Source organism: Pristiophorus japonicus, chromosome 13, assembly GCF_044704955.1.
Source record: "Pristiophorus japonicus isolate sPriJap1 chromosome 13, sPriJap1.hap1, whole genome shotgun sequence".
NCBI classification, from domain to species: Eukaryota; Metazoa; Chordata; class Chondrichthyes; family Pristiophoridae; genus Pristiophorus; species Pristiophorus japonicus.
In genome coordinates this window covers 58,733,233-58,752,247 of record NC_091989.1, presented here as the reverse complement: position 1 = coordinate 58,752,247, position 19,015 = coordinate 58,733,233, and the positions used below count along the sequence as shown (strand labels likewise).

The following is a 19,015-nucleotide window of genomic DNA, read 5'->3' as shown; positions in this document are numbered from 1 at the left end:
GCAGGAGAGGTCACAGACCAAGACCGTACGTAAACCTTCCTGAAATCACAGCAGTATCTGTGAGATGTCCATTCTGTCCTCAGAATTTCAAAGAAATGACTCTCACTGCAACAAGCTATCCAGGAACTTTGACACACACATCCTTGACACATGGTTCGTTCTGTAAATCCTTGACAGAAACAGGACAAGCACATAATTTTGAATATAAAAGCAAAATACTGTGAATGCTGGAAATCTGAAATAATAACAGAAAATGGCAGGAAACACTAAGCAGCTCGGGCAACATCTATGGCGAGAGAAACAGAGGCAACATTTCAGGTCGCTGGCCTTACAGTAGAACTGGAAGATGTTAGAGATTAACAGTGTTTAAGCAAGTACAGCGCCAAGGCAAAGGGGAGTTTCTAATTACACTACTGGATATTAATATACCTGTATCAACATTTGAAAACCACTCCCTACTAAAGTAGGGCAGAGGGGAATCTTCGATAAATATGTTACGCATTGGTATGTTAATGTCCTTTTAAGGACAACATATTTTTGAGAATTTTGCTGATGAAACAGTTGTGTTATTTGTTTGCTGCTTCACACAGTGCATGTGTTTAATTCAAGTTTAGAAATATAATAAAATACAGTTCTATTCTGATGGATGTTCCCCATTTCTGTAGAATGTGATTTGCAAACCTGTGCTGTGCCACGTGAGCCAAGCTGTGAAGATGGACGTTATCTATCACGGAAAAATCAAGGCGAATGCAAGCCAATTTACGAATGTGGTGAGTTTTTGGAAAAGTTAATTATTTACTCGCGAACAATTTTTTAATTCTATATGTCAGGGTAGCTGCTGCCCTGGGTGCCATGTGTAGCCACATTGGAAACACCTGTGTGAAGTTTTCTTCTGTTTTTTTGGTTTTTGATTTCACCACAAATATGAAACCGAGGAAATCTTCACAAATATCTTTTGCTGTTAGTCCCTGTCATGGCCAGAGGAATTATAAGTTTGCAAGTCAGTGAGATGTACTACTTCTGTCATTTAATCTTTGCTTTAATTTGAAATTCCTTTCTGCATATGGCATGGATTTTAACATGAGTTGAGATTACTGGGGTAATTTTTCAAGTCTCTTCTGCCTTTATATATGCAAGCATGGATCAGAACTAGGTCTATAGCATAAATTGTTTGAATGCGTACCCCCAATACAGAGCTTCACCCACCTGTAGCACAGAATAGAGGGGGAATTGTGGGGAGCATACCGGTGATTTTCCAATATGCACTGTTGGTAGGCAAGACTCCACAAAGTGAATACACGTTTATACCTGGTGGCTGTTAGAAGTGCACGGTAGATGGCTGACTGTCCCTGCAGCTGTTTGTGGAGTAGAGGGAACACTCCAGTGGCAACTTTTGTGGTGAGCCTAACTGCAATGTGTTTGCTTCATGGGTTCTTGCTTAAGAATTCATTGCAATCCATTGCCACTAAGAACTAGTTGGTTCATTAACAAAGGTTTAACAATCACACTATATATTACCATTTCATCCACTAGGCTCACAACTGCATACCTCATCTGGATGACCTAGACCCAACCGACTGGGGTTTTATTGAGTCTTATGAACATCATGTGACTTGTTAAGCCACTCACAATTCTCTACAAACCTGAGCGCATACTCACAGGTGCATATATTACACTAACCTTCCTCATAACTGCTCTTCCACTATGGCCGGGTGGTAAAACATTAAAGTTACACAAACCGAGGAAGGTTAACTCATAAAACCAAGACGTAGAAACATAGAAAATAGGTGCAGGAGTAGGCCATTCGACCCTTCGAGCCTGCACCACCATTCAATAAGATCGTGACTGATCATTCCCTCAGTACCCCTTTCCTGCTTTCTCTCCATACCCCTTGATCCCCTTAGCCGTAAGGGCCATATCTAACTCCATTTTGAATATATCCAATGATGTGGCATCAACAACTCTCTGCAGTAGGGAATTCCACAGGTTAACATCTCTCTGAGTGAAGAAGTTTCTCCTCATCTCAGTCCTAAATGGCCTACCCCTTATCCTAAGACTGTGTCCCCTGGTTCTGGACTTCCCCATCATCGGCAATATTCTTCCCTCATCTAACCTGTCCAGTCCCGTCAGAATCTTATATGTTTCTATGAGATCCCCTCTCATCCTTCTAAACTCCAGTGTATAAAGGCCCATTTGATCCAGTCTCTCATATGTCAGTCCCACCATCCCTGGAATCAGTCTAGTGAACCTTCACTGCACTCCCTCAATAGCAAGATCGTCCTTCCTCAAATTAGGAGACCAAAACTGAACACAATATTCCAGGTGAGGCCTCACCAAGGCCCTGTACAACTGCAGTAAGACCTTCCTGCTCCTATACCCAAATCCCCTAGCTATGAAGACCAACATACCATTTGCCTTCTTCACCGCCTGCTGCACCTGCATGCAAACTTTCAATGACTGATGAATCATGACACCCAGGTCTCATTGCACCTCCCCTTTTCCTAATCTGCTGCCATTCGGATAATATTCTGCCTTCGTGTTTTTGCCCCCAAAGTGGATAACCTCACATTTATCCACATTATACTGCATCTGCCATGCAATTGCCCACTCACCTAACCTGTCCAAGCCACCTTGCAGCCTTTTAGCATCCTCCTCACAACTCATACCGCCACCCAGTTTAGTGTCATTTGCAAACTCACTTTAGACAATAGATTTCAACATGTGATTGCACTACTGGGGTTATATTAACATAGAAAGCAGGCTAGGTGCTGATCAGTATGTTCTTTGTGTGAGACTGAAGCTCCTAACCTCCCCCTCCCTCACCCCCTCCTATTCCACAGGGAACAAAAAGGAAATGCACAGGCCAGTGAACTCAATGGGCCTCAATTAGAGATCGGGTTGGTTGTGAAAAACAAAGTCAATTGCCTTTTGATAATGGAGTTTCTTGCACTGAAAGAAATCATAATTTTCCAAAGTGATGTTAACAGTAACTTTAAGTTGCTTTTAATAGTGCACCTCTTTCTCGCCAATTGTCTCTCTATCCTTCTCACCAACCCCACTCCCCTTTTCCTGAACATATGTCTTCCAGATTGGGGTATGTTTCCACTTGTACCTCAAGCAATTGGTTATTATTCACGTGTGTGCAGTGACAGTGAAAATTAATGTGCAGTTCAATCAGGGGGGATCACAGCCACTCCCAATTCTGTCGTCGCCCTACAGCCAAATGCGTGCATTTCCAGCGAGGTAATGTTGGGATAATGGATTAGGAACCCTGGCCAATTTTCTCCTGTCTAGCATGGGGAACTGAACTAACTGTCATGCCTCTTCCACTGCGCTAAAGTGAGGTCAGATAACTTAGCATAGACTGGGAATAAAATCTGGGTCCATTCTGATAATTATGGTTCTGCTACTTGCTGGATAAACTTGAATGAGCCACATACTGCGATTGTAGATTGGATAATTGGGACAGATGTTAATTACTCATTCAATGTTGCTATCGTACAAGTAATGGCTTGTTGCTCCAGTTGGTACACAACAAAAAGCTATGTGCTAAGTTCAGGTCTGTTTGAATGCCACCAAGCTATAAGCAATAAAGGTTCATGCTAAAGGGATCGAATTAACAACTTATAAAGACTAATCCAACTGTTCTGCTGCTTTCAGTCTGCGATAGGAATCGGTGTGAACACCAGCCTGTGACATGTCCATCTCACCGCGCACTGTCTGTTATAAAGACACAGTGTTGCGACAGATACGAATGTGTTTGCAGTTGCAGCAATGAAGTAGTCAGCTGTCCCGTTGGATATTCAGTCAAGTCGGTAATAAATGACTGCAACTGCACCACATCTGAGTGTGAACCTAATGAGGTATGTGAAGCTGTGTATGTGAGGATCTTGAGCCTACTTTCTGTGTGTCTGGAAATGTATGGGTCTGTGAGGAAATGGTATGGAAGTGATACTGCGAGGGTCAATGTACCCGCTAAGCTGTGCGTGTGTAATGCCGCGCAGTAATCTGCAAGGTACTGCGCAGGCCGCTCACAAGCTTTTCCATTGAAAATACCGCGCATGCGCATAAATTTAACTAATTGTTAAATTGAAATAAACAGGCCACGCTCAACAAAGACAATTTAGAGGGAACATTGAGGAGGTATGTTACTGTGAGGCAGTGTGACTGTGAGGCAGTGTGACTGTGAGGCAGTGTGACTGTGAGGCAGTGTTACTGTGAGGGAGTGTTACATTAAGGGAAGCGTCCGATGATGTTATATTACTGAGTGTACATTACTGTGAGTGTATGTTACTGGTAATGATATAATGGCCCAAAAATTGCGGGCGGATGCCTCCAACCAAAATATTTTTTACGGAAGTACCTGGTGGTCCCGGAGGAATGTAGATTTGCGGTCCGACGCCTCCATTCGCAGTGCAGTGTATGGGCTCTCGCATCCCAGGAACGTAAGCACAACCTGGATCACATGGGCCTGGACCACCAATGAACATGGAGTATTCTCATTGATGATAATGGTGAGCTCTGTTTGTATGAGCTCCCATTACTATCCATGAGAATACACGCAAAAACACAGAAACACAACACAATAAATTTTAAAAAAAACTGACATATTTAAAATTAATTGAAATTGAATTTAATTAAATGTTTTAGAAAAAAATTATTTTTTTGAATCTAAAAAAAAAATGTTTTAATCGAGGTAAAAATAAATGTACCTTAATGGACAGGGTTTTTAATATAAAAATTAGTGATAACATTACATTTTTCTATCTGTTAAAACTCTTTTACTGGTATAAGAGTTTGAAGGACATTCGCTGGGCAAATCTCTGTGCGCAAATGACTTTCTCCAGGAGATGCGTGCGATCTGTCGAAAGACATTTTGACAGATCGCAAATGCCGGTTCTTTGCACATGCATGTTGCGCGCTGAGAACCGGCACTTGTGACGCCTCTTCGAGTGCGTGCACACATGGTACGCACCCAGAGAGGCTGTAATTTATGGCCCATTACCTTGAGTATAAGTCACCTTAAGGGCATCCTAAGTGCCCAAGTTTCCACAAGAAAAAAAACGGGCGCCCCTCCGAGCTGGACGCCTGTTTTTCGCGCCTAAAACGGCGCCTAAAAAAATCCTCGGTATTCTCCACCTACTTACAGGTCCTCTGGCTCTCGGCGCAGTCAGCACGAGCTGTGGGGGGGGGGGCGGAGCCAGGTCCCGGCACTGAAAACAGTGCCGGGACCTCTGCACATGCGTGCTACAGTCGGCACGCAAGTGCAGTAGCTCCAGGCGCCGAACTGTGTGGGAGGGGCCCGAAGCACGCAGCCCCTAGCCCTGGCCCAATGGCCTCACTGGGGCTGCGTGAATGAGGCTCCTCCCATGGCCAGCTCCTGCTCCCTCCCACGGCCAGACCTGACACTCGCTCCCCCTCGCCGACCACACCCGACCTTACACCCGCTCCCCCCACCCCCCCCCAGCCGACCAGACACCCGCTCCCCCCACCCCCACCGACCAGACACCCGCTCCCCCCCCCACCCCGCCGACCAGACCCGATCCGACACCCGCTCCCCGCCCCGAGACCCGAGACCCGCTCCCCCACCCCGCCCCGAGACCCAACACCCACTCCCCCCCGCACTGACCTGAGACCCGACACCCGCTCCCCGACACCCGCTCCCCCCCCCCGCCCCGACACCCGCTCCCCGCCCCGAGACCCGACACCCACTCCCCCCGCACCGACCCGAGACCCGACACCCGCAACCCCCCCCCGCCCCGACCGAGACCCGACACCCGCTTCCCACCCCCCCCAACTGACCCGACCCGTGCTCCTGTTCCCCGACCCGACGTCCCCCCCTCTCTCTCCCTCCCCCTCCCTCCCCCTCCCCCTCTCTCCCCCTCCCCCTCTCTCCCCCTCCCCCTCTCTCCCCCTCCCCCTCTCTCCCCCTCCCCCTCTCTCCCCCTCCCCCTCTCTCCCCCTCCCCCTCTCTCCCCCTCCCCCTCTCTCCCCCTCCCCCTCCCCCTCTCTCCCCCTCCCCCTCTCTCCCTCCCTCCCTCCCTCCCTCCCTCTCTATTCCCTCTCCCTCCCTCTCTATTCCCTCTCCCTCCCCTCCTCTCTATTCCCTCTCCCTCCCCTCCTCTCTATTCCCTCTCCCTCCCCTCCTCTCTATTCCCTCCCCTCCCCTCCTCTCTATTCCCTCCCCTCCCCTCCTCTCTATTCCCTCCCCTCCCCTCCTCTCTATTCCCTCCCCTCCCCTCCTTTCTCTCTCTCTCTCCCCCTCCCGCTCAGCGGCACGAACGGCTGCAGAATTCTCCCTGGCTGAAGCACTTTCACACAGGTAGGAAGATGGTTTATTTAATCTTTTCTTGGCTTATAAATGTTTATTCAGGTTGGATTTATTTGTATAATATTTGTAGAAGTATAAATAAGGATTTATTGTCGAATTTAATGAGTTCCCTTCCCCCCCCTCCCCCCCCCCCCCCCACCTCGTTCTGGACGCCTAATTTGTAACCTGCGCCTCATTTTTTTAATGTGTAGAACAGGTTTTTTCAGTTCTACAAAAATCTTCACTGGCTCCATTCTACTTTAGTTTGGAGTACATTTTCACTGTGGAAACTTTCAAATCAGGCGTCAGTGGCTGGACACGCCCCCTTTTTGAAGAAAAAATTCTGTTCTAAACTAGAACTGTTCTACCTGACTAGAACTGCAGAAAAAAAAATGTGGAGAATTGCGATTTCTAAAATAGTCCGTTCTCCACCAGTTGCTCCTAAAAATCAGGCGCGAATCATGTGGAAACTTGGGCCCTAAGTGTCAGCATTGGCTCACTGGTATTGCTTTGCCTATGATTACAAGGTTGTGGGTTCAAGCTCTACTCCAGGACTTGAGCACGTAATTTACACTGATATAAGCCAAGTTTGCCTGTTTTAGTGCATGGTGTGTTATTGTGAGGAGATATTACTGTATCGACATATATGTGCTATGTGGTATGTTAACATACTAAAGTGTCCATGACATTTCGTACTTGCCATGGACAGGTTTGTGTTCACAATGGTGCTGTCTACTTGACTGGAAAGACCTGGGAGGAGTCTTGTAAGGAATGCTCTTGCACCGACAGGAAGGACAGCATCACAGGGCTTCATGAGGTGCTGTGTGTCACTAAAGCCTGTCGCAAGGATTGCCCAACTGTAAGTAAAAGCACATTAGATATATTTTTTATTAAATAAAAATATAAGGAAAACTCAAATCTCAACTGTTAAAAATTGCTATAATTGTTTCATGGAACCTGCAAGGTATTTATGGTTTACAATGTGACAGCTAGATAATAAGGTACTTGAATACTTAATTAACCAAATACAGAGCTATCAATATTGGCAAATTGTTAGGAGTGAGATTTACAATCAGCATGTATGACACAGGCTGAAATGCCAGTACATTATATTTGTCTTATTTTGCACAAATAACAGTGACTGCAGTTCAGAAAGTAATTCATTAATTGTGAAGCACATTGGGACATCTTGAGGATGTGATGAGATGCTATGTATTTCTCCAGCCTGACAACCCTCCGAGATCTCTGCACACCTCCAATTCTGGCCCCTTGGGCATCACTGACAGCTGCCTAAACCCTAAGCTCTGGAATTCCCTCCCTAAGTTCTTCATGTGAGGTCAGAAAAAGCACATGGAGCATGTGACCAGAGAATCACTTTCCGCTCCCTCACCGTTGCCTCTTGGCTCTCCCAAAGATCTATCCTCGGCCCCCTCTTATTTCTCATCTACATGGAGCCCCTCAGCGAAATCATCCGAAAACATGTCAGGTTCCACATGTACGCTGACAATACCCAGCTCTGCCTCACCACCACCTCTCTCAACCCCTCCCATCTTCCACACTCCCTAAGCTTGAGCTCATCCAGAACTCCGCTACCCATGTCCAAACTCGCACCTTGTCCCATTCATCCTTGTGCCCGCTGATCTACGTTTCCCGGACCGGCAACACCTCAATTTTAAAGTTCTCATCCTTGTTTTCAAATCCCTCCATTGCCTCACCCCTCCCTATCTTTGTAACCTTCTCCAGCCTGACAACCTTTCGAGATCTCTGCATGCCTCCAATTCTGGCCCCTTGGGCATCCCTGATTTTAATCACTGCACCATTGACAGCCGTGCCTTCAACTACCTAAACCATAAGCTCTGGAATTCAATTCCTAAACTTCTCTGCCTTTAAAACACTCCTAAAAACCTGTCTCTTTGACTAGGCTATTGGTCCTCTTTCCTAATATCTTCTTATGTGGCTCGGTGTCAAACTTTGTTTGATAACGCCCCTGTGAAGCACCTTGGGACCTTTTACTACGTGAAAGGCGCTATACAAATGGATGTTGTTGTTTTCGTTGATCATGGCCAGATACCGAGTAATGCACAATCTGCCCTGCCCCAGCCTTTGAGTATTTCTCAAGTGTCTGGTATAGAAATAGTCACTGAGATTGTCAGTTGGTGCAGGTGCGGGTGGTTTTGTACTGTCGCCACAAGGAAATGGTTTGGATAGTACATAGTACAAGCTTATTCCCCATAGGACTTTTACAGGAGTTGGGAGACTTCCATCCCAGCCATTTGGGGTGTATTGGAACATAGGTACCAGAGTTAATCATATTATAGCTCACCGTGTCATCACTGACAGTTAACAATATGCCAAAATCTTGTATCATTCATTATTTCTAGATTGGCCATCCCCAAACATGGCTCCAAATATTCCCTTTCCACTCATCAGGAGGGTGAAGCTAATAGCTGGATTCACTTGGTTAATGAGCATTTAGGTTGGCACCCAAGAGGAAATGTTGGATTTGAGTTAACATTAATTGTGGTTCCTGTGTTTGTTATGAACCATGAGCCCGAGGTGGGTACGATACCACTGAGAGTAACTTTTCTTCTAAAGGGATACACCTACAGAGAAGAGGCAGGAGCATGCTGTGGAAAATGCAAGCACACAGTGTGTGAAGAAAATGTCATAGAAAGAGGTGATATAGACCAATACAGAATTGTACATCAGGTGAGTAGATATGGTCCTTTCAGATAAAAAGATTCAACTGTATGTAGGACTTTGAAGACACATGATCTAAGATAATCTATTCATAAGTATTTTAGGATAATTTCAATGTAGTCATTTTCATTATTTTTTTTACACTACTATCTGTGGATGCAAATTTCAAGATTTTTACGAAGTTGTGCTAGATTATTTTGGTTGTAATTTTTCTTTGACATCAGTTTTAATGGAATACTCCTTCAAAGCTTCACAGTTCATTGACCAATTACTCCCTTCAAGTAGTGGAAAGGTCTGTGAGGCTTACTAAGATACTAAGATATGTTATATCCAGAAGAGCAAATCCTGAAAACCTGAAATAAAAAAGAGAAAATGCTGAAAATACAAAGCAGGCCCATCAAAACCTGAAGAAAAATAAACTACATTAACATTGCGAGAATTCTGACCAGTGCTCCCTCCCAACGCTCGCAACTCTTAATCACAACAAAACAGTTCCATAAGCAGAAACCCATTTCCTATATATTAATATTTGCAACCTAATCCATGATACAATCAGGATCATCATAGGCAGTCCCTCAAAATCGAGGATGACTTGCTTCCACTAGAGTTCTGACACTAGAGTTCTCAGGTGACTGTACAGTCCAATACGGGAATTACAGTCTCTGTTACAGGTGGGACAGACAGTGGTTGAAGGAAAGGGTGGGTGGGGAGTCTGGTTTTCTGCACCCTCCTTCCACAGTCTGCGTTTAGTTTCTGCATGCTCTCGGCGACGAGTCTCGAGGTGCTCGACGCCCGCCCGGATGCTTTTCCTCCACTTTGGGTGGTCTTGGGCCAGGGATTCCCAGGTGCCGGTGGGGATGTTGCACTTTATCAAGAACGCTTTCAGTGTGTCCTTGAAATGTTTCCTCTATTCACCCGGGGATCGCTTGCTGTGTAGGAGTTCCGAGTAGAGCGCTTGCTTTGGGAGTCTTGTGTCAGGCATGTGGACGATGTGGCCCATCCAACAGAGCTGGTCGAGTGTGGTCAGTGCTTCGATGCTGGGGATGTTGGTCTGATTGAGAACACGGATATTGGTGCATCTATCCTCCCAATCAGGATAGTGAGATAACAGTTGTCCTTTTATGAGGGTAGTTTGTGTGAGCTTACATGACTGCATACCATGTTGTCCCATCCACTTCAAGCAATGGTAAATATCAGATTGGGCCAGATTTTGCAGTCAACGGCGAAGGCATGGCGCTCGCTGCTGACCTTGGCTCTAGAGCGTAGATGTCCTCTTTTCTGATGTCCATTTTAATTTGGTGCCTTCTAGAGGGGATCTATGGTGTCTAGGAACTGGGCAGGCAGCAGGGCAGGCTGATCAATCAATCAAATTGAAGGATTTTTACTGACAGCAAAGCAAGAAGTAAAAATAAGGGAATATAAATCACATTTAACTCATTGTACAGAAAGAAAAATAAAGATTGGGACATACACATGTGGTTAAGGGAGAAGAGTAAATATCAGAACAAAAACTTATAAAAAAAACAGAAACAAAATTTATTAAAAATCTGCCAATTTTAAATATTCTTCTGAGGGAATGAAACTGCACAATTGTAAATTTCATTTTTCAGGGCCAGAGAGATTGTCCAACAGTAATTATGACTCAGTACTCCATTAAAACTCAGTTACTGCTGATTGAACAAGGCTTAACTTTATCCTTACAATAAGAATAGTGTCTAAATAGTTGAAGTTTGTGATAAATCAGTGATTTCTGTGTTGATTCCACCTGCGAAGACTGCAACACAGAACCCTGTGGAGCAGCAGGGTATCACTCACAGGAACTTCTGGATTTCTGCATTTAACTGCACTTGTGCGGACGCCAGAAGTTGCTGTCAGTTTTACCCTGTAACAGCAGCGAGTGTTGACAGCTTCACTGTTATTACTACCACAAATTCCGGGTTATTGTATTACTCAGATTAAAACAAAACCACATTTAAATACAAATGAGATGTTTTCACGGAATCATTAGCTGCACAGTATGGGCCCAAGTTTCGGGCCGCGCCTAGAATGGCGCAGCCCCGACCTGGACGCCCGTTTTTCGGGCCACAAAGTGCGCCTTAAAAAAACTTCCAGGTTCTCCGGCTCCCTGCTGGTCCTCTGGCCCTCGGCGCGGCGCAGCAAAAGCTGTAGGGGGCGGAGCTAGGTCCCTGCACTGAAAACAGTGCCGGAACCTCTGCACATGTGCAAGTGCAGTAGCTCCAGGCGCCCGAAGCATGCAGCCCCTAGCCCTGGCCCAATGGCCTCACTGGGGCTGCGTGCATAAGGCTGCCTCCCACGCCCAGCTCCTGCTTCCTCCGGACCTGACCCGACCCGACTTGACTCCCGCTCCCACCCCCGACCCGACCTCCGCTCCCCCCGCTCCAGATCTTCCCCCCCCCCCGCTCCCGACCTTCCCCCCCCCACCCCCGACCCGACCTCCGCTTCCCCCGCTCCCGACCTTCCCCCCCCCCACCCCGACTGACCTCCGCTCCCGACCGATCTCCTCCCCCCCCCCCCCCCGACCGATCTCCCCCCCGCCCAACCGATCTCCCCACCCGACCGATCTGCCCCCCCCCCCCCACCGACCGATCTACCCCCCCCCCGACCGACCCCCGCTCCCCTCCGCCCCGACCCGCGCTCCCCCCGATCCGCGCTCCCGACCTCCCCGGACCCCGGACCCGATGCCACCTACCTGTCAATCCGGTAAGTCTAAGCTCGACGTCTTGGGCCCGGCCGGGCCCGGCCCGTTCATCCTCCCTCTCCTTTCTTTCTCTCTCTCTCTCCCTTCTCTCTCCCTCTCTCTCTCTCTCCCCCCCCCCCCCTTCTCTTCCACCCTTCTCTTCCCCCTCCCCTCCCTCCCTCCCTTCTCTCACCCCCCCTCCTCCCTCCCTCCCTTCTCTTCCCCCCCCCCCCCGCCCTCCTTTCTCACCCCCCCCTCCCTGCCTTTCTCACCCCCCCCTCCCTTCTTACCCCTCCCTCCCTTCTCAACCTCCTCCCCTCCTTCCCCTCATCCCCCTCCCCTCCCTCACTTGCCACCCCCCTCCCCGCCCACCCCCTCTTCCCCACTCCACCACCCCTCCTCCTCTCCCCCTCCCCCTCCCCTCCACCCCTCGCTGTCAGAAACACAGACACTGACAGACAGAGAGTGAGAGACACACACAGACAGACAGAGAGATAGAGACACACTGGGCAGGAGGGGGGGGGGGACATTCCAGCACGCAGTTGGAGGGCTCCCGGTGCTGTAGTCGGTAAGTAGAAAATGTTTTATTTATTGATTTAAAAAAAAAATAATTATGTCTTATTAATTTTTTTTGATTGGTTTATTGGTTGATTTATTGATGTTTTTATCATTTATTATTGATGATGGCTCTATTTGTAAAACTGAAGTGTTTAATGTTTTTAAACTTCCCTTTAAACCCCCCCCTCCCCATTCCCTACACCTGATTTGTAACCTACGCCTGATTTTATAAAGTGTAGACAAGGTTTTTTCGAGCGTACAAAAATCTTCACTTACTCCATTCAAAGTTAGTTTGGAGTAAGTTTTCACTGCCGAAACTTTGAAAACAGACGTAAGTGGCCAGACATGCCCCCTTTTGAAAAAAAAATTCTGTTCCAAAGTGAAACTGTTCTAACTGACTAGAACTGGAGCAAACTAAATGCCGAGAATTTGAATTTCTAAGATACTCCGTTCTACACCAGTTGCTCCAAAAAAATCAGGAGCAACTGAGGCCGAAACTTGGGCCCTATGAAACTAACGATACCACAAAAATTGTTTCAAAATAATAAAGAATTTTTAATGTCCATTCCAATAACTTTTCAGTTTAGTCTATGATAAACTGGTTAAACATTTCACCCAAAATGACATCCATCAAACTATGTAGTACTCAGTTAACAGGAGTGTCGGTCTATATTATGTACTCAAGTCATGGATTGGACTTCATCCACAACTTCCAACTCAGAGGTCAGAATGCTATCAACGATCCAAACTAATAGCTTCACACAAGGGATGCAATGATGGAATGATCAAACTACATGAGGAAAGTCATTGTTTCTTGGAGCAGAAACTTAAAAATCAGCATCTACCAAAGTGTCTACCAAACTGATCCTTGCTAAGAGGTGCTGTAATGTATGCACCTGTGAGTATGCTCACAGGTTTGTAGAGCGGTTGACCATGCTACTGATCTTTGTGCTGAGGGGAGCGGGCACGTCGGAAGGCCTCCTCGTAGGACTGCTCCTGGGCATGGCCAAGGGGGCCATCAGCCGGTCCAGGCAGCGGGCGGTCGAGGGGGTCGATCAACCCGACTGCCTGCCTCTTTTCCACGGTTACATTAGAGCCGGGGTGTCCCTAGAGGTGGAGCACGCGGTGCCCACCGGTACGCTTGCAGCCTTCTGCGAGAGGTGGGCGCCAGAGGGACTGGAGTGCATCAGCACCCTCGGCAACCACATTTTACTTTGATCCATTTAATGTTAAAAGTTTAATTTGTTTAATTTGTCAGTTTTAATAAAGGGGGCACTTGATTTGTGGTTTCAGCTAAAATAGTTGTAGAGCGATTGATACATAAAATAGTTTTAGAGCTGTTGAGTTGTGAATGGCTTAGCTAGTCACGTGATGTTCACAAGACTCAATAAAACCCCAGCCAGTTGGGTTCAGGGGTTCCACAATGAGGCAGGTGGTTGTGAGCCTGGTGGATGAACTGGTAATGTGTAGTGTGATTGTTAAACCTTTGCTAATGAACCAATTAGTTCTTAGTAGCAATGTATTGCTATGAATTCTTAAGCAAAAAATGCATGGAGCAAATACATTACAGATGGGAAGGTCATGTGTTTTAGCAGCATAAAAACTTAGAACCTAAGTATCAGGGAAATGTCTGTCGACAATTTGCAGCATATGTGTGTGATGTGTAACTTCCTGCTGTTCTCCTGCAGGCTGGTGATCAGTGGGCATCCCCGGACAATCCATGTATCACACGAGAATGCCTGGAGCTCAATGGAGAAGTGATTCTGCATGAAAAGAATAAGTCCTGTACCCACATTGACATACCCAAATGTCCTCTTGGCTTTGATCTGAGGTGTGACAGATTCATAGACTGTTGTCCAAGGTGCCAATGTGGTGAGTGAGTTTTACAAATAACCCTCTCCCTAAATTTCGACCGTACTCCTCCTTCATGGTAATCATATGATGGGGCCGATGCTTCATTTCTAGTGGTAACCACAGCAGCAATTTGCATTTATATAACGTGCTGCATGTTCCGGTCCTGTCCACCTGTTTTCACCCCGGAGGGGTAGCAGTGGCAGCGGTGAGCAGCCAGCTTCCAGCACCCCGCCAGGGTTTTCGGGGCCGGTCTCGGCGGGGTGCAGAGCATTACCGGCCGGAAGAGGTGAGCCAGTGTGCAATGCCCTGGTTGCAACACTGGATTGATTTTTGAGGCCCTCGCGACCCGTAGTGCTGCATAGCGCGCCCTGCTGGGACCGCCTGTGAAAACGGTGCGGTAAGCAACGTCGACCTCGGGTAAGTGTGATTGTTTTTTATTTATTTTTTTGTTGCGATTTATGTTGTGGTGGCATGGGCTATGTATTGGAAATGTTTTTTTCTGGATTTTTTTTCTTCCCATATCTCTCTCAGAGCGCTCCCTGGCTGGCTGTTTAGTTCGGGATTTTCGCATGCTCAGCTGACCTACCGTCCTAAGAGAGGTGTGTAACGCCTCCCTTAGCACTCCACCCCACACTCAGGGCCCAGCTGCCCAATTTTGCTGACTGAGGCGCAAACTTTTCCCGCCCTGCTGCCATTACCGCCCCAAAATGAGCAAAGCTGAAAATGCAGCCCATCACCTTTAGCATAGTGAACCGTGCCGAAGTGCTTATTGCAGCAAATGACGGGCACGCAGCCCATGTTTTATCTGCCCATTAAAATATATAGATGGAAATGACAAACTGCACCTCTTTGAGGGGCTTTCCATGAGGTCAATTCTCTGTTAGGAATTCTGAATTGCAAAATTGGCCCTGCTATCTTAAAGAACAGATGTCACTATGTGTACCTCTTTTTACAAGTCAAAAATGTTACAAAGAACTGGTCCTAGCTCTAACTCCTTGATCTTAGTTGTCCTTTTTGAAAAATGATGGCTGCTGGCATCATTGGGAGAAGTGAACTCTACTGTGTTATGGAGGCTGATACTGTCAGGGGCGGAATCACATGTACACAGGAAGCTGCAGCACTCCAAGTTAATGACTGGAAGGTAGAATTTCAGTTTCCCACAAGGTGATATGAAGAGGATAGCCTTTGTCTCCTAGGAGCTATCATTCCATTCTGCATTCTCCTTCCACTAGCCCAGGCACAGAGGATTGTTTGAAAATAAAGGATCCAGAACATCTGCTTGGGAAGCGAGCAATCACCTGCTGATCCTTTGTCACTGGTCACTGACCCCGTGGACATTGATGAAGTGGAAGCCCTTGTGGTTCAGAACGACCATGCCATTGTGTTTAGGGGACTTGTCAGCCATATGCCTATCATCCTTAATGCTCTGGACTTTGGGAAATGCTCTTTCATTCTGCTGCTGCTTTCCCCCCGAGAAAGTACTGAAAGTGATTTGCCTGGGTGTTCAACACATCATAATAATAGGCGGTCCCTCAAATGAGGATGACTTGCTTCCACAAAAGTTCACAGATGTTTCAATGAAGGACCCGATGTTCCAGTCCTGAACTCCAATTGATGGGTGGAAGATGCCTGTGCGTGGATTTTTTTTAATGTGTGGTGACCGTTGCACATCAGTCACCACATGGGCTTGGCAGAGCTAGGCCTTTATCCAGTGGCAAAGGTTGAACCAGGACGACTGGAGACCTGCTCTGCTGCACGGACCTAGTGCGCACACATATCGCAGTGTGGGCAGGCCCGTGCTTCTCCTGGGCCCTCAGCTCTTCTGTGACCTGTTTGATGTATCTGCGCACTGCAGATTGACTGGTGTTACTGACGTCCCCTGAGGTAGTGTGAAAGGAGCTGGAACCATAAGTGCTCAGTTTTGTGATCATATTCACAGGCAGTGGCAAGGCAGCCCTATTGGCGATATTGTATGCTGGTCAGATTCCAGCAGATAGCACAACTGTGAAGTGATTTGTATGGGTAAGGGTGAATGTGGCAGTTTAGCCCAGTACAAGTAAGCCTGCCTTGCATCCATCTTTCTGTCCTTTTCTTTAATGCCCAATCCTCAATCCAATACCCCTTTTTAAGAATTACAATGGGGCAATGAAAAGTATAGCAATGTCGCTGTAAGTGCTCACTTATTTTAAGGCCAGAATGTGCATGCTCTTTATTGCCCATTTTGTACGGGTAAGCTGACTGCACAATGCAAGAAAATCAGCAAGTTGTTCCAGTGAGTGATCAGGTCTTTGACGAAGCTCTCACCATTGCATAGCCATTCTCAGCAGTTGGAAACTCTACCCTTATACCTCTATTCCCAGTTACTACTGGCCTCCTTGGATCTGGGTCCTGTAATTATGATACCAGTTACCGCAGAAACAAAAATAATAATAACAGACATAAAGCTAGAATCAGAACAAATCCTGTGAATATGATGAGATTTTCTTGTAAGTGTTTAATGTTTAAATTGGGCTATGAACAACAAGACTTGCTATTTAAATTTGAGGACTGTATGAACATCTTAGAAAAATTCTACTTTAATTTTACCCTTTAAAAAAAGTATAAATAATATTAATCAACATTTATTTTACAGTTCCAGGAAATGTTTGCATACGAAATGGAACCAGCATTGGGGTAAGAAAATGGATGGTTTTAATATTTTTTTACACTGCACTATAGTATGTTATGCAGCAATAGTTATGTTTTTAATTGAGAAACCAAGGTGTAAAGTCAAGGGCCATAGTGCGGAATACCGTCTGGATGGAACAGAGTAGGAGAGGTAAATTAGGAAGCATTGGCTAGGCGACAATAAGTTTGGGTTTTGAAAGCATGTAGATTGTAGGAGGAAAGCATGGAAGAGGTCCACAGTTTTAAGATGCTGGAAATACAATAGTTTGAATGAAAGGTGATATAAATGAGTCTTGATTTCAACACAGCAAAGGTGCAGCGAAGAACTTTTTGTAGAGTGGCAGAAGGAACAAGAGAGAAAACTGTAAAGGAGCACTGACCATAATGGAATGCATAAAATGGAGAGAGAGAGAGCACAAGGAAGGAGAGGTTAGAGGACAGAAGCGATAAAAGGACACCTTGCCACACAACAGGCTTTTTCTTGTACCCTGTCCAAGAGTGCAAGAAAGCGATGCTGGGTTATGGTACCATAGGTGCTAACAATGATCGAAGTTAATAATTCTCACGTTAGAGCCTGGATAATAAGTGTTCAATTACATTCAATTATTCAGTTACAGGGGGCACCACGGGCTTGCTCTACCCTGTTCTCACTCAAGGGAACACCACGGGCTTACTCTACCCTGTCCTCACTCAAGGGAACACCACAGGTTTGCTCTACCCTGTCCTCACTCAAGGGAACACCACAGGCTTGCTCTACCCTGTCCTCAAGGGAACACCACAGGCTTACTCTACCTTGTCCTCACTCAAGGGAACACCACAGGCTTGCTCTACCCTGTCCTCACTCAAGGGAACACCACGGGCTTGTTCTACCCTGTCCTCACTCAAGGGAACACCACAGGTTTGCTCTACCCTGTCCTCACTCAAGGGAACACCACGGGCTTGTTCTACCCTGTCCTCACTCAAGGGAACACCACAGGTTTGCTCTACCCTGTCCTCACTCAAGGGAACACCACGGGTTGCTCTACCCTGTCCTCACTCAAGGGAACACCACGGGCTTGTTCTACCCTGTCCTCAAGGGAACACCACAGGTTTGCTCTACCCTGTCCTCACTCAAGGGAACACCACAGGTTTGCTCTACCCTGTCCTCACTCAAGGGAACACCACAGGCTTGCTCTACCCTGTCCTCACTCAAGGGAACACCACAGGCTTGCTCTACCCTGTCCTCACTCAAGGGAACACCACGGGCTTGCTCTACCCTGTCCTCAAGGGAACACCACAGGCTTGCTCTACCCTGTCCTCACTCAAGGGAACACCACAGGCTTGCTCTACCCTGTCCTCACTCAAGGGAACACCACAGGCTTGCTCTACCCTGTCCTCACTCAAGGGAACACCACGGGCTTGCTCTACCCTGTCCTCAAGGGAACACCACAGGCTTGCTCTACCCTGTCCTCACTCAAGGGAACATCACAGGCTTGCTCTACCCTGTCCTCACTCAAGGGAACACCACAGGTTTGCTCTACCCTGTCCTCACTCAAGGGAACACCACAGGTTTGCTCTACCCTGTCCTCACTCAAGGGAACACCATGGGCTTGCTCTACCCTGTCCTCACTCAAGGGAACACCACGGGCTTGCTCTACCCTGTCCTCAAGGGAACACCACAGGCTTGCTCTACCCTGTCCTCACTCAAGGGAACACCACAGGCTTGCTCTACCCTGTCCTCACTCAAGGGAACACCACGGGCTTGTTCTACCCTGTCCTCACTCAAGGGAACACCACAGGTTTGCTCTACCCTGTCCTCACTCAAGGGAACACCACAGGCTTGCTCTACCCTGTCCTCACTCAAGGGAACACCACGGGCTTGTTCTACCCTGTCCTCAAGGGAACACCACAGGCTTGCTCTACCCTGTCCTCAAGGGAACACCACAGGCTTGCTCTATCCTGTCCTCAAGGGAACACCACAGGCTTGTTCTACCCTGTCCTCACTCAAGGGAACACCATGGGCTTGCTCTACCCTGTCCTCACTCAAGGGAACACCATGGGTTTGCTCTACCCTGTCCTCACTCAAGGGAACACCACAGGTTTGCTCTACCCTGTCCTCACTCAAGGGAACACCACAGGTTTGCTCTACCCTGTCGTCACTCAAGGGAACACCACGGGCTTGCTCTACCCTGTCCTCACTCAAGGGAACACCACAGGTTTGCTCTACCCTGTCCTCACTCAAGGGAACA

At 47.2% G+C, this 19,015-nt stretch overlaps 1 protein-coding gene across 1 annotated transcript in view; it reads left to right on the top strand.

Moving 5' to 3' along the window:
• Window positions 1-19,015, top strand: part of vwf (von Willebrand factor) — a 130,717-nt gene that overhangs the window by 88,738 nt on the left and 22,964 nt on the right. Inside the window, exons 41-46 of the mRNA XM_070897528.1 lie at window positions 666-770; window positions 3,661-3,863; window positions 7,020-7,169; window positions 8,906-9,019; window positions 13,955-14,138; window positions 16,753-16,793. Of these exons, the coding sequence (XP_070753629.1) occupies window positions 666-770; window positions 3,661-3,863; window positions 7,020-7,169; window positions 8,906-9,019; window positions 13,955-14,138; window positions 16,753-16,793 (797 nt within the window). The remainder of the gene's footprint in view (window positions 1-665; window positions 771-3,660; window positions 3,864-7,019; window positions 7,170-8,905; window positions 9,020-13,954; window positions 14,139-16,752; window positions 16,794-19,015) is intronic.